Genomic DNA, 17,202 nt, shown 5'->3' with positions numbered 1-17,202 from the left:
GAGCCTGACACAGCAGACACCAACAAATGTTCACAGAAATGAATGTGCACAACTCAGTTTCTCCTTGCCGAGCTAGAGTCAAGAGATGGGTTTTTACCTGGTGTTGCTACTATCGGCTGATCCCAGATCTGGTACAGGTCTCTTCACTGCTTTGACTGCCCTCGGGCCTCAGATTTCCCACCAACAACAGGAGGAATTGACCTCAATGACTTGCAAGCTTCCTCCTGTACCTACTCCACTTGCTTTCAGTCCAGCTCGTCCTCCCAGCTGCACACGGCCACTGCACCCTCAGTCTCCTGCCTCCCCGCTCCCGCACGGAAGCCTGCAAGGGCTGGGGCTTTTGTAGGTCACAAGAATCTTCCCCCCAGCTGTCACCTCTTAGCTTTGTCAAAGCTGTCTTTTAGTGAATGGATATCTTTAATTTTTATGTAGTCTAATCAATCATTTTTCCACTTTAAAGTCTGAGCTTTTTTAGGTTTTAGGAAATCCTTTCCTGTGATTTTAAAAGATATTCTTCTTCATTTTCTTCCATCAATTTTAAGGCGTTATGTTTCACACTTAGATGTTTAAGAAAACATCTCAATTTGTTTTGTATACAGTGTGAAGTGGGGACTTGATTTAATTTGTCTCCACATATTGAGCCAATTTTCCCAGTACTGATTTCTAAAACACGCATCCACTCTGCACTGATACGTGATGCTACCTCTTATCATATACCAAGTTCCTACATACACACGGTGTGTACAGAGACTCCTACTTGCCCACTGATATCCATCCCAGCCCTGCTTCCCGTTTTCTGCCGTTAGAGAACCTCTGATATTTAGCTGAGCACTTGACTACAATCCCCAGCCCTGTGGGCAGCTACGTTCATGACTAAGTTCTGGCCGGTGGCGTGTAAGTAGCAGTGGTGTGGGAAGCTGCTGGGAGGCGTCCTCACAAGGAAAGGGACTTACTCTTCGTCCTTTTCCTCGTTTTTGCTGGCTGAAGTGGTCACTGTGGACCATGACCTTGGGCGTGAAGGCCCCAGTGGAGCAAGGAGAGAGGGGGAGCCTGGCTTCCAGCCTGCAGCCCGGGACAAGCTACCTCTAGTCTTGCAGGTGAGTGAGAAACAGACTTGTTTGCAATTCTGTTGTTTTGGCTTTTCTAACACTCAGGGCCAAACCTGGTTTTAATTATGACTCAGAGGTCAACTTCTGAACTCTGTGTTCTACCCTGTGGGATCTATTTATCTGTTCCTGTGCCAGCACCACACAGTTTTAGACAGTATGGTTTTTCTAAGACAGCTTAATATCTTTTTTCTTGGTTCTTATTTTAAAGACTGCTTTACCTATTTAAAAATCTTTACTCTGTCATAAATTTGAGAATTAGTTTATGAGTTTCCCCCCAAACATGCCATGGCTTTGACACGCATTCACTGCCTTTTTGGATTAGGCAGGAGATATCTGACATTGTTACTATATTTGGTTGTCCCACCCTGGATCATGGTCAGAGTGAGTTATTGAAAATACAGATCTGATCATGCCGCTCACGTGCTTTAAGCCCTTCAGAGGCTGGATGTTTGCCTCTGGGAGACGTTGAAAGTCCTAATCTTCTTCCCCTGGGCTCCAGCTGCTCATGGCCCCGGCTTCAGCTTCTGTTGTTCACTTCAACTCACCCTCTGCCCAAATCACCAGGAACCTTCTCTCCAGTGACAGTGCTCTGGCACATACCGTGCCCTCTGCCTAGACCGGTCTCCCTGCTTGATACACGGGCCTGATCCTATAGACCCTCTCAGACCCAGCCTCAGGAGTTCTTGCCAAAGGGATGCCTTGGTGGACCAAGAGGCCGAGGGAGGTGCTGCTCTTCTACGCCTCCCTCTGTGATGCCATGTCCCTGGCACAGCATTTGTATTTCTGTCTGTCCAGTGTAAAGTCTTGAGGCCTTTCATTTCTGCACCCCCAGTGCCTGGCACAGTGACAGGCTCAGAGCAGGCACCCAAGCAATATTTGGTGACTGAGCCTTCTGACTGACTGATCCCATAGGAGCCTATGGGATTCAGAGTGTGCATTTTTTCTTTGGCAGGGCACAAGGGATCTAAGACAAGGGTCCCCTCCCCCCGACCCCTCACCTGGCTTAAGGAATTCTATTAATTCACTCACCACTTTGGATGTTGAGGGCATGATGTTTGTCTAGGCTCCATCCTCCCAGCTTGGAGGCGTCGATTTCATAGCCCTGCAGCACTGCTGTTCTTTTTTCCCATAGGATCAGATCCGGGCAGGATTCATACTCATAACCCACGGAAACTGCAGGTCACAGGGGAGCAAAATGTATAAGTGAGCAAAGAACTCTTTGGCCTTTAGACCCGCAGCCAAAGCCCCTGGCTTGTCTTTTGTAGAAGAGGAAAAAAGGAGCGTATTTCTAAGTTGGAACCAGAACTATGTGAAATACTAACACGAAGATTTGCTGAGCCTCAATAACCTTTTCTTTTTTTTGAAGAGCAATTGTACATTACTGGGAAAAGTTAAACAAATACTTTCAAATACTTTGAAAGGACCCAGGTGATTCAATTCCAGGGAAATAATCTTTAGTATGGAAAAGACTTTATATACAAAAATCTTCAATGCAGCATTTTTTAAAATGGCAGAAAACTGGAAGTAATCTAAAGGTTCGAGAGGGGCAGGTATGTCCACTCCAGGAATGCTATAGAGCCATTGGAAATCACAGTTATAAAGACCACATGGTGACACGGAAAATGCTTATGGAATAATGCTCACTTGAAAAAAACTGGTTATATACAATAATCTGCATTTTAAAAACTACATATGAAATAAGAAAATAAATCGAAATGTTAATGAGTAGTTGCATTTTTTATACGATCACACAGGACTTTTTTCTATTTTTGTTCATTTCTCAAATTTTTATTAATGAATGTGGTGTTTTTCTTTTATAAAGAAAAGAATCTAAAATCACTTGAATACACAGAAAGGGTGCTCAGTTGGGGTACTTTTAAAGCTGGAAGTTGCTTTGAGGTTTCAAAGCTTGAAAATCCCCTGGTTTCACTTCTGTTTCACAAATCCAGGCTCCCTTAGAAGGTCACTGGGATGAAGGCTAAACGAGGCAGGCTCCTTGAGCCTGGGCTTATGAAAAGTCCTGTAACTGATTTATGAAAAGGAACAAGGAGAGACAGGAATGCTGTTTCTTCCAAGCATTTTTCTGTGCAAGCACTGTGTTCCAGTGGGCAACATCCTACCATGTGTGCAAGACAGGAATTAACAATGGGCAGCCCCTTAAAGTTTCTTGTAGGTGCCATAAAAGATGGCTGACCATCTATGGCAACAGGGGAGCAGGCCGGGAAATGTCCCTGTGTCCTCTTCCCCATGACCTTGAGACCCTTTAGCAGCCACTATGCCTCCTACTGGTCACCTGTGATCTCAGGACAGTGACCCCAGCCTAGACCCTTCCATTTTTAACTGACTGGTGGACACTAAATGTGCTCATTTTATCTGAAGGGGTTATAAGGCCTCATTTTTTTTAAAAGGGATGATAGAAGGGGATTGACCTACAGAAGGGATTGTGAACAGTGAGAGCTGGCATCTTTGCTCTGAATGTGCCCTTGTGGGGTACGGTGGGAATGCACACCTGCAGGAAAGACCTGGGATAAATCCAGCTCTGTTTCTTCCTAGCTGTGCATCCTTGGGAGGTCACCTCACTTCTCTGGGCCCCAGCTTCCTCATGCAGAATTTGGGGATAACAATTTCTGACTCGCAGGTATGAGGATTAACTGAGATGCTAACATACAGGGGAGCACATTGCCCAGAGCAGGTGTTCATGGGATATTTCTTTATTTTCTTCCCAGCCTCTGCCTCTTCTTCCCCACATTCCTCCCTCCTCCCTCGCTTCCTCCTCCTCCTTCCTTCTTCCCTCCTCACTTCTTTTCTAAACACAGCATTCTTCTCTGCATCCTCATTCTACCTTTGTGAATCTATAAAGGGGATAAAAGTGGAGTAGGGTTCAAGGAGAGAAGAGATTTTCTGGGCTGTTACTCTCAAGTGTTTGGTGGATCAGCCCTTCTGGGGACCCTGCTCTACGGCAGAAGCAGATGTGAGTACAGCCAAGTGAGACTGGGACTGCAAGTGAGGCTAGTGCCAAATTCTGTTTCGTCTTACAAAAAGACAGCAACAATAAACAGCAACAAAGAGACCACCTCTCTGATTGGAAATAAGCATTTCTGATGAAGGGAGAACCTCAAAAAAACTGAAGGAACAGTTTTGCAGCTCCCTTATTTCAATGGATAAGTTCTGGCAGGATGACTGTGGGGTGGCCAGGCAGTGTCCCCGGGGCCCTGCCTTTGTGGCACACAGCCTCTTTTAGCCATCACGTGCCACCACAGTGCTTTCAAGGGCCACTTTGGTTTTGAAACCTCATTTTAATGGTCGAGTTTTCCATATTCAGGTCTTTCAGTATATTCTTTTAGGTCAGGGATGGTTTTAAAGGCCAATGAAGCCTTAGCTATTTTTGATCTAAGAAGAGGAAGGCAGAAAGAAGGAACCAGGGAGGTGGAAAAAGAGTCCTCCCTCTCAGGGCTGTTCTCTCTCTGAGTCCTGTGGCCGGGGGGCTTACCGAAGGCTTCTGAGAGCCCAAACACCTTCTGGTTGTAGACATCGGTCTTGTCCCAGATGAAGTAATAGGACAGGTCTGGGGCTGCAGCAAACCACTTCCTGAAGAGGCGGCCCTCCACCGCCACCATGAGGTGGACCTTCATGAGGTTGAAGGGGATGGTGGGGTGCGTGAGGCTGATCCTCAAGACAGACTTGTAGCCAGGGGTCCGGCTGCTCAGGTAGTTCAGCCTCATCTTGCAGCCAGAGATGGCGATCTCCTCCTGCAAAGCCTGGGGACAGAGACAGAGCACAGCAAGTGATGGAAACTGACGCCCTGGCGGAGGGAGGCTGGCCGTGGCCCCACAGACCCTGGGTGTTCAGGAGGTAGAGGAGGGAGCAGAGGGAAGGAGGAGAGAAGGGAGAGGAGGAGAAAGAAAAAGACGAGACAGAAGAAGGCAGAGCGGAAGGCAGAGGAGGAGGAAGAGGAGGAGGAGGAGGAGGAAAGGGACGTGAAAGAGATGGGAGGAAGGATCAGGGAGGAGGGAAACATGTCGGAAGACCAACTCTTATGTGGTAGGACCCTGCATAAGTCCCCTTACCTCACTGAGCCTCAGGCTCCTCCTCTGTGCAACAGGGATGATAATGCTCCCTGCGCTTCATTTTTGAGAGGGACACATAAGATAATGCATATAAAATACTTAGCATCATGTTGCCTCTGATTCACTAGCTGTGTCCTAGAAAACTCAGGGAACCTCTGAATCTCAGTTTCCTCCCTGGATTAGCATGAGGATTGAGTAAGGTCACACATGCAAAGTGCCTAGCAAATAAATGTTACCAGGTGGGACAAGGGCACTGCCAGTGTTGGTGGTGCTGGCAGCAGGTGACCAGGAAGAAAGAACTTTTTTCCCAGAGGAATGTGGACTGCTGCCTAAGCAGGAAAGAGGGTGCCTCTCTCAAAACTTCCCTAAAGTAAGATCTGTTTCAAGCGGCTTTCCTTTGGAGGAAGTAGACAGAGACTACTGAGATGTTGACCAAACAAATCATTCTGCGGAGTTGAGATCACAGCCTGGCAAGGACCTGTGGCGGACGCCCCAGCTCACCCACGGAGAGAGGCTGACCTGCGCACGGAGGTCCAGTGCCGGGTCAGATGAACAGAGTGGTGGGCAGGCAGCACTTTATCTGCTGGGGGCAATGGGCTTAGTTCCAAGACGGGAAGTTTAAATGAATGCCAGGGTGCTCAGGCACATGGCAAAAGCAGATAACTTTATCAGCTTCGTGCTCTGGGCTCTGTTTCAAGAAAGGGACATTCAATCATTTGAGGCTAACATATCTATTCAGGGGACAATGATTATTCTACCCTTGTGTTCACAGAGGAACTGGGTCTTTTTGATTCTGTCCATTTCATAGAAGGGTGTGGACCCCACTCCCACCCCACTCTCCTGAACGTGGGAAATTTCAGGGATTGGGCCTAAACCAGGGCAATCTTCCTAAATTACAGCTTACAAATTCCAGGCAAAGCAGGCCCTACACCCTGGTGAACCACAGGGTGGTTCCTCATGTCAGTGCCATCCTGACGCTCTCATAAGTATTTACCTTCTTTAATGTTCCCTTTAAAATTTACCTCTCCCAGCACTTGCAAAGGCTAACCACTAATAGGATTGGGAAAACCCCAGAGTTTGCTGTTGTGTTTTTCATGAATCTGATAATAAGCAGGGTATGTGCCCCAACTGAGTGTGCAGACCCCCAGCTCAGGAAGCCCTGTAAAAAGGGTGCAACCTTTAACCTCATTTGTTTCAAAGTCTCTGCTCCTGGGAAAAATGTCTAGCTGGGGTTGAGCCAGGATTGAGCAACAAATTACTTTTCTCCAGCAAGCTCTGTCTCTGCTGACAACCATTTCGTAAGAAAGGTCAGCCTGGAGGTTGAGACGGGAGACAGGCGCTAAATCTCTGAAAAGAAGAGAGGTTTCAACCTGTGAGTGCAAGGAGAATTCCAAAATGGTTGTATTTCCTTCCCGGGGGCTGGCGTTGGAAGCTGCGCAATGGGGTACACGTAGAGAGATGTGTTTGCTCAGCCAGGCATGAAATACACACACATAAATGCATAAACTCGCTGCTCTGCCAGCGCCCGCAATCCATTAACATGCACTTTGCCCCAGTTCTCATTAGGCAGGCCAGACGGCCAGAGCTTCTCCTGGGCTTCCGCACTGACATCTCGTCTCTTCCTCAGGCCTTCACTTCTGCCATTAGAAATGGGGCTGGGGATAGTGGAGGAAATGTAACTGGCAGAGCTTTGTTAGACCAAAAAAAAAAAAAAAAGAAAGATTTCAGAAATCTATCTTAATTTCTGTCAGATAAAAATGTATCTTTCCCAATTACCTCCCTTTAATGATAATTAAGTAAAGCACTTGCATGTATAAATTGGAGCCAAAGGAATCCTTAATTGGCACGAAGGCAGTGTATGTTAAATAATATCAATACTAGCTAAAATTTATTGAGCACTTACTAGGGTGCTAGACGTTATGCTAAGCACTTCATACACATTTTTCTTATTTAATCTTTATTATAATGCTCACTGTTTGGATCCTCTGACCTATTCCTCTTGGTAGAACCTATCATTTTAAATATTTTTAGCAGAAATAATGAGAGAGGGGACACTGGAGTCTGGGAAGAGGGAAAGTGGAAGTGACCTGGATGGCAGAGTGGAAAGCGAGAGGGAGCGTGCCAGGCAGTTTCCAGGTGCTCCTGTGTTTCTGTGTGTAATGTCCTCACGTCCTGACGTCACGTGTGCTGTAGGGTTTGGTGGCTGGATTCCACATGGTGGGCGGATAGGGTCTGACCCAGGTCCCACAGAGGTGTCTTCTCCTCCCATTGTCTCTGAGATCCTCCTCCACCCCCAGGTGAGATAAAAGCATGGCGAGATGCAGTGAGGAAGGCTGGGTACCTGGATTTCTGGCACGATGGGGCCCTTCTCTGCACAGGAGCTGGCAAAAGACGTCAGGGGGGATGGAGAGACCACGGGGTTGGGGCGGGCGAAGGTGCTCAGGTCGCAGCTGGGAATCTCGTTCTCCTCATGTCGCATGATGATGGTTTCCATGACAAAGAAGCGATCCCACGGCAGCCAGAGGGTGTGCTCCTGCGTGATGAAAGGGGCCCGCTCGAACCGCAGGATGATGGAGATGCCGCCATTTGTGACCAAGTCGAAGCTGTTCGGGAGGGGAGGGTTGAAACGGAGAGTAGCGGGGAGCAGGGAGAACAGGAAGCAGGATGAGGAGGAGAAGCAGGAGAAAGAGAGACCGAGAAGGGAGAGAAAATTACACCAAAGGGTCTAAGCGAAAGCATTATTTTTTCTTTCTTTTTTTTTTTTGTAAAATGATTCACCATAGAGAGTTTGCTGAAATAAACCACTGCTACAGAGAGCCATTTGCCAGGATACAGGACAGCTGATGAGTCGTCTGCTGTAGTGCTCTTGGTACTTATGGCCTTTCAACTGTGTTGGAGCTAAAGCCCGGTGGTGAAAAGTCAGCAGAACAAAGCAGAATAAGCCCTGACGTGGGTGTTAGGAACCCTAAGCCTAGTCCTGGCTCTCCCTTGAACTACCGTGTGATCTTGGGTAAGTCACTCACAGCCTCTTTGATCCTCAATATTTTCCTCTGTAAAATGCAAAGGCTCAAATGGATTATTCTTAAGCCATTTAGATTCTATAAATCTATAGTAATTTTAGCTCTGTGATAGACAACTCAACAAAAGCCTTTGCAATTACAAAACAGTGAAGCAGTTCAGAGATGACATAATTAGAATCACAGCATCTGGCTGGGTGTGGTGGCTCATGCCTGTAATTGCAGCACTTTGAGAGGCTGAGGGAGGAGGATCACCGGAAGCCATAAATTTGAAACTAGCCCAGGCAATGTAGCAAGACCCCATCTCTATAAAAAATTAGCCAGGTGTGGCGGTGCCTGCCTGTAGAACCAGCTACTTGGGAGGCAGAAGGATCCCTTGAACCTAGGAGTTCAAGGTTATAGTGAGCTATGAGCAGGCCACTCTAGCCTGGGTGACAGAGCAAGACCCTGTCTCTAAAAAAAGTGTCAGGGAAACCAGAATACTGAATGCCAACCTCCTACTTGAGAGAAGGTCACTGTGACAGCATCCTGAGAGCTTTTGTTCATTGTCCTCTGAGGATGGTGGGAAGGTCTGAGCAGGAACCTGCTTTCCTAGTCCTAGTTCTGGCTCCAAAATGACACCAAATAGGTCTGCTATAGGATGATCTCTGGGCCCTTCCCATTCTAGATGACTCCTGCCAGGCCTCTCTTGTTTCAGACTTGTGGGGACTGTACACGTAGAATCTTCCTTGCATCACCCCAAAATATCTTGTATTAAAACAGGACCCCACTAGAAACATGCTGGCAGCTCTGTTTGGTTCTAGCATCTTAACTCCCATCACCTGCGAACAAACCCAGCCAGGCACTTGCCCATCCAAGCCTTGGTGTGAATGTTTAATTTTTGAAAATCCAAGGAAAAAGAGTCCCCATTTGAACATCCCAATATTTCTGACACTGCCCAGTCCCACAGAGACTGATCTGAGGGTTCTGCAGCCACCAGCTCGGAATCCAGATGGTTACAGACAACAGGAAAGGAAGCCCAGGTGTGAACACAGGTACATCACTAATCCTGCAGGCTGGGTCTGCTTAGGTACTTAGAGGGTTTGGTTGTTACTTAAGGCCCCAAGTTCAGTGTGCAACAAGATCTCAGACTAGAATTTTGTGTCCTTTCTCCTCCTAAAACAGAAAGTTTAAAATCAAGTAACAGCTGAACCACTGGAAGGGAACTTAATGATCCTCTGACCTAGTCCCCTCTTCCCAATTTGATGCGTTAGTCTCTTCAGCACAATCACCCTCAAGGGCTCATTCAGTTCCTACCTGCACATTTCCAGTGACGAGGAGATTGCTATATCCACAGCAGGACTGTCCCATCCTTGGTTAGTTCTGACTGTTAGGACTTTTTTGAGCCTAGATCCTTCTCTTTCTAGCTCTTTATTCATTGGGCCTGGATCTGCCTGCTGGGGTGACTTCAGACTAGTCTGTTCCTTCTGCCTCTGCCAGTCCTTCAGGGCTTGGAAACAGTGATCCTGTCCACCTGCCACCCCTGGCTATAGTATCTTTTCAGACACAATCCTTTTAGCTCTTACTTTTAGGATGCAATTTTCAAGGCCTGGCTCAACTTGCTTTTTTGGGATAGAGAGCTCCTCCTAACTATCAAACTGGATGGCTCAAACTTCACCTCCTCCACACAGCCTTCCCCAGTCGGAATTCCAGCTCCCTCTCTGGGTTCCATTGTACCCTGTGCATTCACCACATTGCATCACATTGTAATTGCTCATTTAGCTCTCTGGCCAGGGACATTGATTCCTCTGTCTTTCCAGAAACTAGCCCAGTGCTTGATGATTAAAAGTTTACAGAATGAATGCATGAGTGACACTATCAACAACTTCTGAACTGACAGTCCACTAAGCACCCTCAGTCCCTTCTTTCTTCGGCTGTTATTGCAATTCAACCTAACGTTCACCTGTTCAGTTGGTGTGAGAGACCCCAGTGCAGGATCTCAGCCTTACCCTGACAGATCCACCTTGTGATATTGGGCCCATTGCTCTGGCTTGCTCTGCTCTCCTCTAAAAACTGCAAGGATTCAGCATTGAACTGTCCTGTCTTAGTGCCAAATCCTGCTCTTGGTAGATGGCATCCCCAAATTCAGTCCCCCAAGCTCCAAAGCCTGACTCTTCTGTCCTTTGCAAGAATTTATCACCAGTTTGCTCCTTGCTCAGCCCTTTCTGGGCCCACGGTTGGGTGGAGGAATCCAGGCAGCACCACTGATCAATAAGTAATGACAGAGAAACACAGGGAAGGTGTTTATTTTGAACCAAGAGTTCAGGTTTTGGCTCTCCAGGAGAATATCCACGGTTTGGGGGAAACACCCAGAGAACGACTTTTCTGTAACAGAACTGAAGAGCATCTGTGCTTCGACAGAGCATTTAACTGTCAAACAGCATTCTGGCCAGACTCCTGGGCTCCCTTCATAAAGGGCTGAATGTGGGGAGGGAGGGAAGACAAATATGAAAAGACATCCTCCCAGGCCTGTGAGCAGCAGAGAGCTGGGTGGCGTGGGCTGCGCCAGGCCTGCTCATCTGGAAGGGAAGCCCCGCTGTGGATGGGAATGTGGGTCTGACCCCAAAGGGAGGGTCTGGTCCTCAGATGAAGCCCAGACAGCTTAGGGCCAGTCGGAGCAAGGCTACTTTCTGCATAGGTGAGTCACGTCACCTTTCCAAGCCTCGGTCTCTGTATCTATAAAATGGAGCTGATGATCACAATCATTTGGCAGAGTTATCCATTAATTATCAATTACACAGATGGGATAATAGACGGGAAAGGCACAGGCCCCACACATTGCCTGGGCATCGTGCTCCGTATCATCCGTTTTTCAATTCATTGAGCTTCATCTGCTTCTCTGAGTTTTTCTTCTTGACCCCTATTTTCCATCTTTTTAGTGATCTCTTTGGCTAACTTCTTGGCTACTGTTTTCTGTTTATGAGTCCCTGTGTGTGTGTGTGTGTGTGTGTGTGTGTGTGTGAGTGAGTGAAGAGGGTGAGGGAGCTGGATGAGCGCGAATGGCAAGGTGCCTGCCTGGAAAGTGTAGGACACAAAATCAGACACGGTTCCCGAACTCCCAGGTCACTTGCATACACTGTTATCTCCAGAGTACAGCTCTAGTCCTACAGTTTCTCCTAGGGTATGAGAGGTAGGAAAGAAGGTGAACCAAGGAAGAGTGGGAGGGAAATGCTACCTGTTTTCATATAACTAACAGGGAGTTTTCAGACACTAAGAGAGCAACTGATAACTTTCCTGTACATTATGCAGTATTGGGAAGAAAATTCAAGCCCCATAACGCATTGGTAAGAACTGATCTGAAACTCCAGCTCTGTTGCAGCACTTCTGGCTACTGTGACGGACCTCAGGAGGCTGATGCAGGAAACACGGCTGATAGTCAGCTCCCAGGACCTCCTTGCTCTCAAGGGGCAGTAGAGATTGCAGGGGTAGCATGAAAAGGAGGAATCAGAGCCTGGAGGTGCCAGAGAGAAAGCTTTTCCCAAGGGCCACCAACCTTATGCCAGACTCTGGTATGTTGTACGGACCTACACTAACCAACCAGAGCAGGGCGTAAGGACTGATGATTTGTCACCTCACATGAGTGACTGGCAAGTTTCATGGTAGAGAAAGAGCAGTCCCCAAAGGTTCCTTTTTGATGACTGTTTCGCAGCAGGTAATGACATGGTCAGAACACCTGTTCCGTAGGATGCTCACGTCTGCCGTTGTCATAGAGCCGGCAGCCCTGAACCAGAAGGCAGCAAAGACAGAGCATAAAGAAGGAGATTCCTTCCTGCTGTAGTGGGCATCTTCACTGTGGTGCTTCCTGGGTTGGAAGGTGTACGGGGCAAGGGGCAGCGGCCTGGCCTGGCCAGTTTACCCCTAGGACCGGCCACTGGCCTCTTCCAGCTGGGCCCGTCCCATTCATGGAGTGAGAGGAGGGGAAGGGGCACCCCGTGCCACGCTTGCCAAGCCCATCTAAGTGGCACACATGTCTACAAACAGATGAGCCTCTACTTCATTATCGCCTCGGCCGGGACATGTTCACATCTGATATTGGATTAAAGAGGTGCTAAAATCAATCAAGCTGGAGCATATTTTCCCACACAGAGTGAAAATCAACCTTATGGGCCCACACTTAGCCAGATGGACTGCCACCACCTGGTTTTATTAAAAACAGAAGACTTGTCTCCACTGACAGCCTAAATATTCCACTTTCTTCCTCCTCCTTCGCTTTCCTCCAAAATCTTTTCATTGCCTGTCCTGTTACCATCACTTTCTCATCATTCAATAATTTTAAATCTTAATAAATAGCTAATATTTATTATATACTTAATATGTGCCAGACACCGGAAATACAGAAACAAATTAAAGGGGGGCAGGGAACTAACATTTATTAAACACCTGCTGTGTGCCAGCTGCTTCCTCATCCACCATATCATCTGCTCTCACAGCCAGTTTGTGAGATAGATATGATCAGGACCATTTAACAGATGAAGAAATTGAGGCTTGGAGAGGTTAGGAGATTCTTCCCAAGGCTATGCAGCTAACAGGTGGGAGAGCTAGGGCTGTTAAGGAAGCTTTACCTCATTCTACTGATGGTTCTTGGAGGAATTCAAAGGTCTGAATTCTGTCATCACCCAAATGGCTTCCATAGACCTATGTAATTGCTGGATGGAAACCACACAACAGGAATGGCTGAGATTTCTGGAGCTGTCTGGTCTGTAGAAAGTGGTCCACATGCAGCATTTCATATCATAAATCATGGAGCAGGATAATATGTATAAGGTACCCTATGCTTACTCTGAGAACCAAATAAGAAGAAACTGCTTCATCCATAGCCAAAGGGACATAGACCAGAGTCAGGTACAAGATCATACAACTAGTGAGTTGCAGAGCTGGGCATCCAAATTCAGGCCCTCTGAATCCAAGTCCCATCCTCTTTCCCCATTGTCCATCTAGTAGCAGCTACATGGCAAGACCACAAGAGCAGGGTCTTCACTCGTCCTGGCCCATGAGCGATCTCCTACCTGCCATCTTGCCTGCTGATTGTATATCCAAAGAGAGGGTTATTGACGAAACTGATGTTCACACCAACCAGAGGGGTCCCATCTGATGTCATCACTTGACCACGAATAACACATGCATGCCTGTGGGAAAAGAAGAGAGAACAACACGATGTACCTTTCATGGTCAGAGCCCTGGTCCTCAGGGAACCCCCAGAGGTCAGAAGACAGCAGCCAATCACTCAGACACATCTTTGCACCCAGGGACTCATGGTATTCACTCAAGATAGACAACAATCTTTTAAAAATACCACCTCAATTTAAAGCATCAAAGTGTCCTTGAGAGAATTGCTATTGGGAGGTGTTTTCAACTATTTCACTCAGAGGTTATTTTCTAAGGATACTATATTGCTGTAAGGAGATAAAACTGATCCCAGAGGGCAATACAGTGTAGCTATGTGTGTGGATATGGAGTTAGGTGATCTGGGTTCAAATCCCAACTCTGTCATTTCCTAGCTCTCTGAACTTGTGCAGGTATGTGACAGCTCTTTGAGCCTCTGTTTTTTTATCCTGGTAGAGAGTAAATTCCCTAAATGGTAATAGCTATTGTTGTCACTAACTGTCTCATTGGAAGTGAACATACAAGAAAGTTAGCAGGATGGAGGGTACCTCCTTCCATCTGGTAGTGGAGATGGAAGGACAGATACTAGCATCCCCTTGGAGGGGGTTATGGCACCTGTCACCTTGCCCAATATCCCACTCCTCTATATGATAGACACCAAAACATCTGCTTTTCCCAAACTTGCCAGGCGAACATTGCTTAGAACCTCTGTGTCTGCAATGTTCTTCCATCCGCCCAAAATATCGTTCCTGAAACTGTTTCCCAGCATTCTCACCCTGAAAGATCCAGCTTCAAATGATGCCTCTTCCCTAATCAGATGCCCCTAATCAGAACTAGTCCCTCTCTCCCCGCAAACCTGACACAAACACCTCGATACCCTGCCAAAACATACATCTTTCTCCTCTCCACTAGATCACAAGCTCTTTGAGGGCAGGGTCAAGGATTCCTTTTTTTTCTTCTCTCTTGCAAGTGCCTGAAGTATGCCTAGCAAGTACTAGGTCACTTAAAAAAATGGTGGCTGAACCAGTAAGTGGAAGAATTAGAGATCTTGTGGAATGATGGTTTCTCACATAGTCCAGAAACAGAAACTTTTTGGTAGATGACATTCTATAAGGACTTCAAAGTGGAAGACAAGTAAGAAGATCTCTGGATGAAGCAGAGGTGGGGGCTCCTCTCCCCTTGGGGGAGGTTCTGAAGGCAGGCCTGGAGTCTCAGTCTGGAAAAGTCAGTTGGAAACTCACTAGGTTAGTGGAACCCTTTCATTTTACAGAAGAGGAAACTGGGTTCCACAGAGGTTACATGATTTGCTCAAAGCCACACTGACAGGTGGTGGCAGAGCCAGGTCTTGAATTCTCGAGACTCTGAGTCCATCTCTGGACCAGTGTGTTTGCCACTGGCAATGGTGGAAATGCAGGCGCTGGCCGGGATGTCAACGTCCTAGGGGATCAGGGCAGTGGGAGGACAGCCCTCTCCGACAAGACAAATCTGAGGCAAAAATGTAGGCACTGTTGTCCACACAGCTTTCTCCACTCTCCTCAGTTCAGAAGGCTTTTTTCCTGGCCTAAGGATGAGGCCTGCAGACATTCATAAAAAAAGATCTCAAACTCAGTCCGTGCTTTGTTAGGTACCCACACCTCTACCTTCCTAGAGTGATAAACTTTTCTTTGTTTGATGAGAAAAGCAATTAACACCAGGCTTGTAAGCAGCTGGTCTCACTAGTGTCAGCTTGTCCTTTCTGAAGGCAAGAACAGCTACCCACAATGCACCAAACACCCCCCCATCCCCCACCCCCAGCCTCACCACACACAATCTGGTTAATGCTAATTCGGTCCGCAGTTTCCTTCCCAGGCCCTTGGTCTAAATGCAATTACACAGCAAACAAGTTAAGCAGGTGAAGCTCAGCAAAGACTTTTTCAGTCTTGCTCCGAAGGTCTCCCAACATATTTATGTGAAATTATCTCTCCACAAATGGGTATGATTTATTCCATCAGTTGTATTCAGCTGGTACCGAGAGATGCTTTCTTTAATGGAGGACAATTGGATTTCTTATTACTGGAACTTTGTCCTTCCGCAGAATTACTAACAGATCTCATCTCCTCATGTTGGCTACTATCCAGCCTTCTCCTGACACATGTGCCCTTGGATTCTGCCTGGACAGTAACCAGCCCTCTGGGAACAGTTTCCTTTTGGGGGCTGGGCGGTCGCTGCCCCTCTTAACACATGCAGGCTGCCTCCTCTGATTGCTCTCTCTTTGGGGATTTCCTGATAATTGGGAATCACTAAATCAGCACCATTTGGCCATCATGCAGCCTCCAGTTCGGCAAGCCAGAGCTGATGTAATTTTAGCCCAGGCTCCTATGGATTGCTTTTGGATTCCGGGGAAGATTAAGTTGACTCCTCGTTCGCCAACAGGCCATAGAGAGGCCTCTTGCCAGAACAGGAATTTGGCTCCGGAATTAAGTCCTGCAGAAAAACACTTCCATCCCCCTTCTGTTTTCATGATTTTCAGTAGTCAAGAAAGCCTAGTTTCACATAAAGCCTTCCCTGGAACAAAGGAGATGGGGAAGTCGGCGCTGTGGAGGCCTCTGAAATGTGTCTTGGGCCACATGCTTTCGTCCAGGGGGATGTTTGAAAAGATGTGAGTGCTGGGCTTCCCAATGCTTCCTTTCCTCTTCCATTTATTTAATGGATACCACCAGTGGTGCACTGGTATATGTTTATCAGCTGATTTTCAAAAAAAAGAAAAATGAAAAAGAAAAGAAAAGAAAAACAGCTTTAATTGTATTTTCCCATTTCTGTGGTGTAAAGACTCTCATCATGGTCCATTTCAAGCTACCAGTGAGATGCCACTAAACACAGAGTCGGGAAGCTCTGATGCAACAGTCCTAAATAACCTCAGCAGCAAAGATAATAGCAAAATACAGTAAAATAATTAGGAATAAGTTTTGAGTATTTATTACCTTGGTTTTTAATATATTTAATTTTATGTAATCTAATTTTAACAACCAGCTTGCAGAACTCCTGAACATTTAATAATCAGTTTTCTTTGCTTTTGAGAGAGAGAAAGTCTCACTTTGTCACTCCAGCTAAACGCTAGAGTGAAGGGGCATCATCCTACCTCATTACAACCTCAAACTCCTGGGCTCAAGTGATCCTCCTGCCTCAGCCTCTCAAGTACCTGGGTCTACAGGTGTGTACCACCAAACCCAGCTGATTTTTCTGTTTTTAGGAGAGACAGGGTCTCACTCTTGCTCAGGCTCGTCTTGAACTCCTGACCTCAAGAGATCCTCCTGCCTTGGCGCTCAGAGTGCTGTGATTACAGGTGTAAGCCATGGCACCCAGCCAATAATTAGTTCTTGTGAGCTGGTCTGAGCTGGCTTCTGTACACCACTGGAACACTGACCCCACATTAAGCGTCAGGCACTTGCTCAGTGCTGGAATGTGGCTAAGAAATAGTTGCTGCTTTGAATATAAAATTCCATAATGGAAGACTGTCTTGGTGAAAAACCATTAACATGGGAGCAAATCATTGTCACCAGCTTGGCCTCCCAGCTAGCTCACATGATCCTCTGATTGCCAGTCCTATATTTGATGTGTTTTGTTATCCTTTGGTCACTGTTAGAGTTTTGGGGAGTTATTTGCTACTCATCCTCACAGTCCCATTTAAGCTGTCATTACCTAAGTAAAGCTGTCATCAGCTCCTGGCGTAATTAATCACCTCCTCCTTTGGGCTCCTATAAACCTTACAAGTATCTCTCTAATACTGTGAGCACCACATGTTTATATCATTCCTATTTACATAGCTATATCACATGCTCATGTGTAAGCCAGAGGAGGGCTAGGAGCACATCTCCAGTGGCTATGGTA

At 46.8% G+C, this 17,202-nt stretch overlaps 1 protein-coding gene across 1 annotated transcript in view; it reads right to left on the bottom strand.

Moving 5' to 3' along the window:
- TENM4 (teneurin transmembrane protein 4) overlaps positions 1–17,202 on the bottom strand; it is a 499,427-nt gene that overhangs the window by 60,314 nt on the left and 421,911 nt on the right. The window contains 4 exon segments of the mRNA XM_045557253.1: positions 2,139–2,282; positions 4,600–4,867; positions 7,518–7,779; positions 13,239–13,358. Of these exon segments, the coding sequence (XP_045413209.1) occupies positions 2,139–2,282; positions 4,600–4,867; positions 7,518–7,779; positions 13,239–13,358 (794 nt within the window).

This window comes from Lemur catta, chromosome 7, assembly GCF_020740605.2.
Source record: "Lemur catta isolate mLemCat1 chromosome 7, mLemCat1.pri, whole genome shotgun sequence".
Lineage (NCBI taxonomy): Eukaryota > Metazoa > Chordata > Mammalia > Primates > Lemuridae > Lemur > Lemur catta.
Note: the sequence above shows the minus strand (reverse complement) of the source record. Positions and strands in the feature narration are given on the sequence as shown.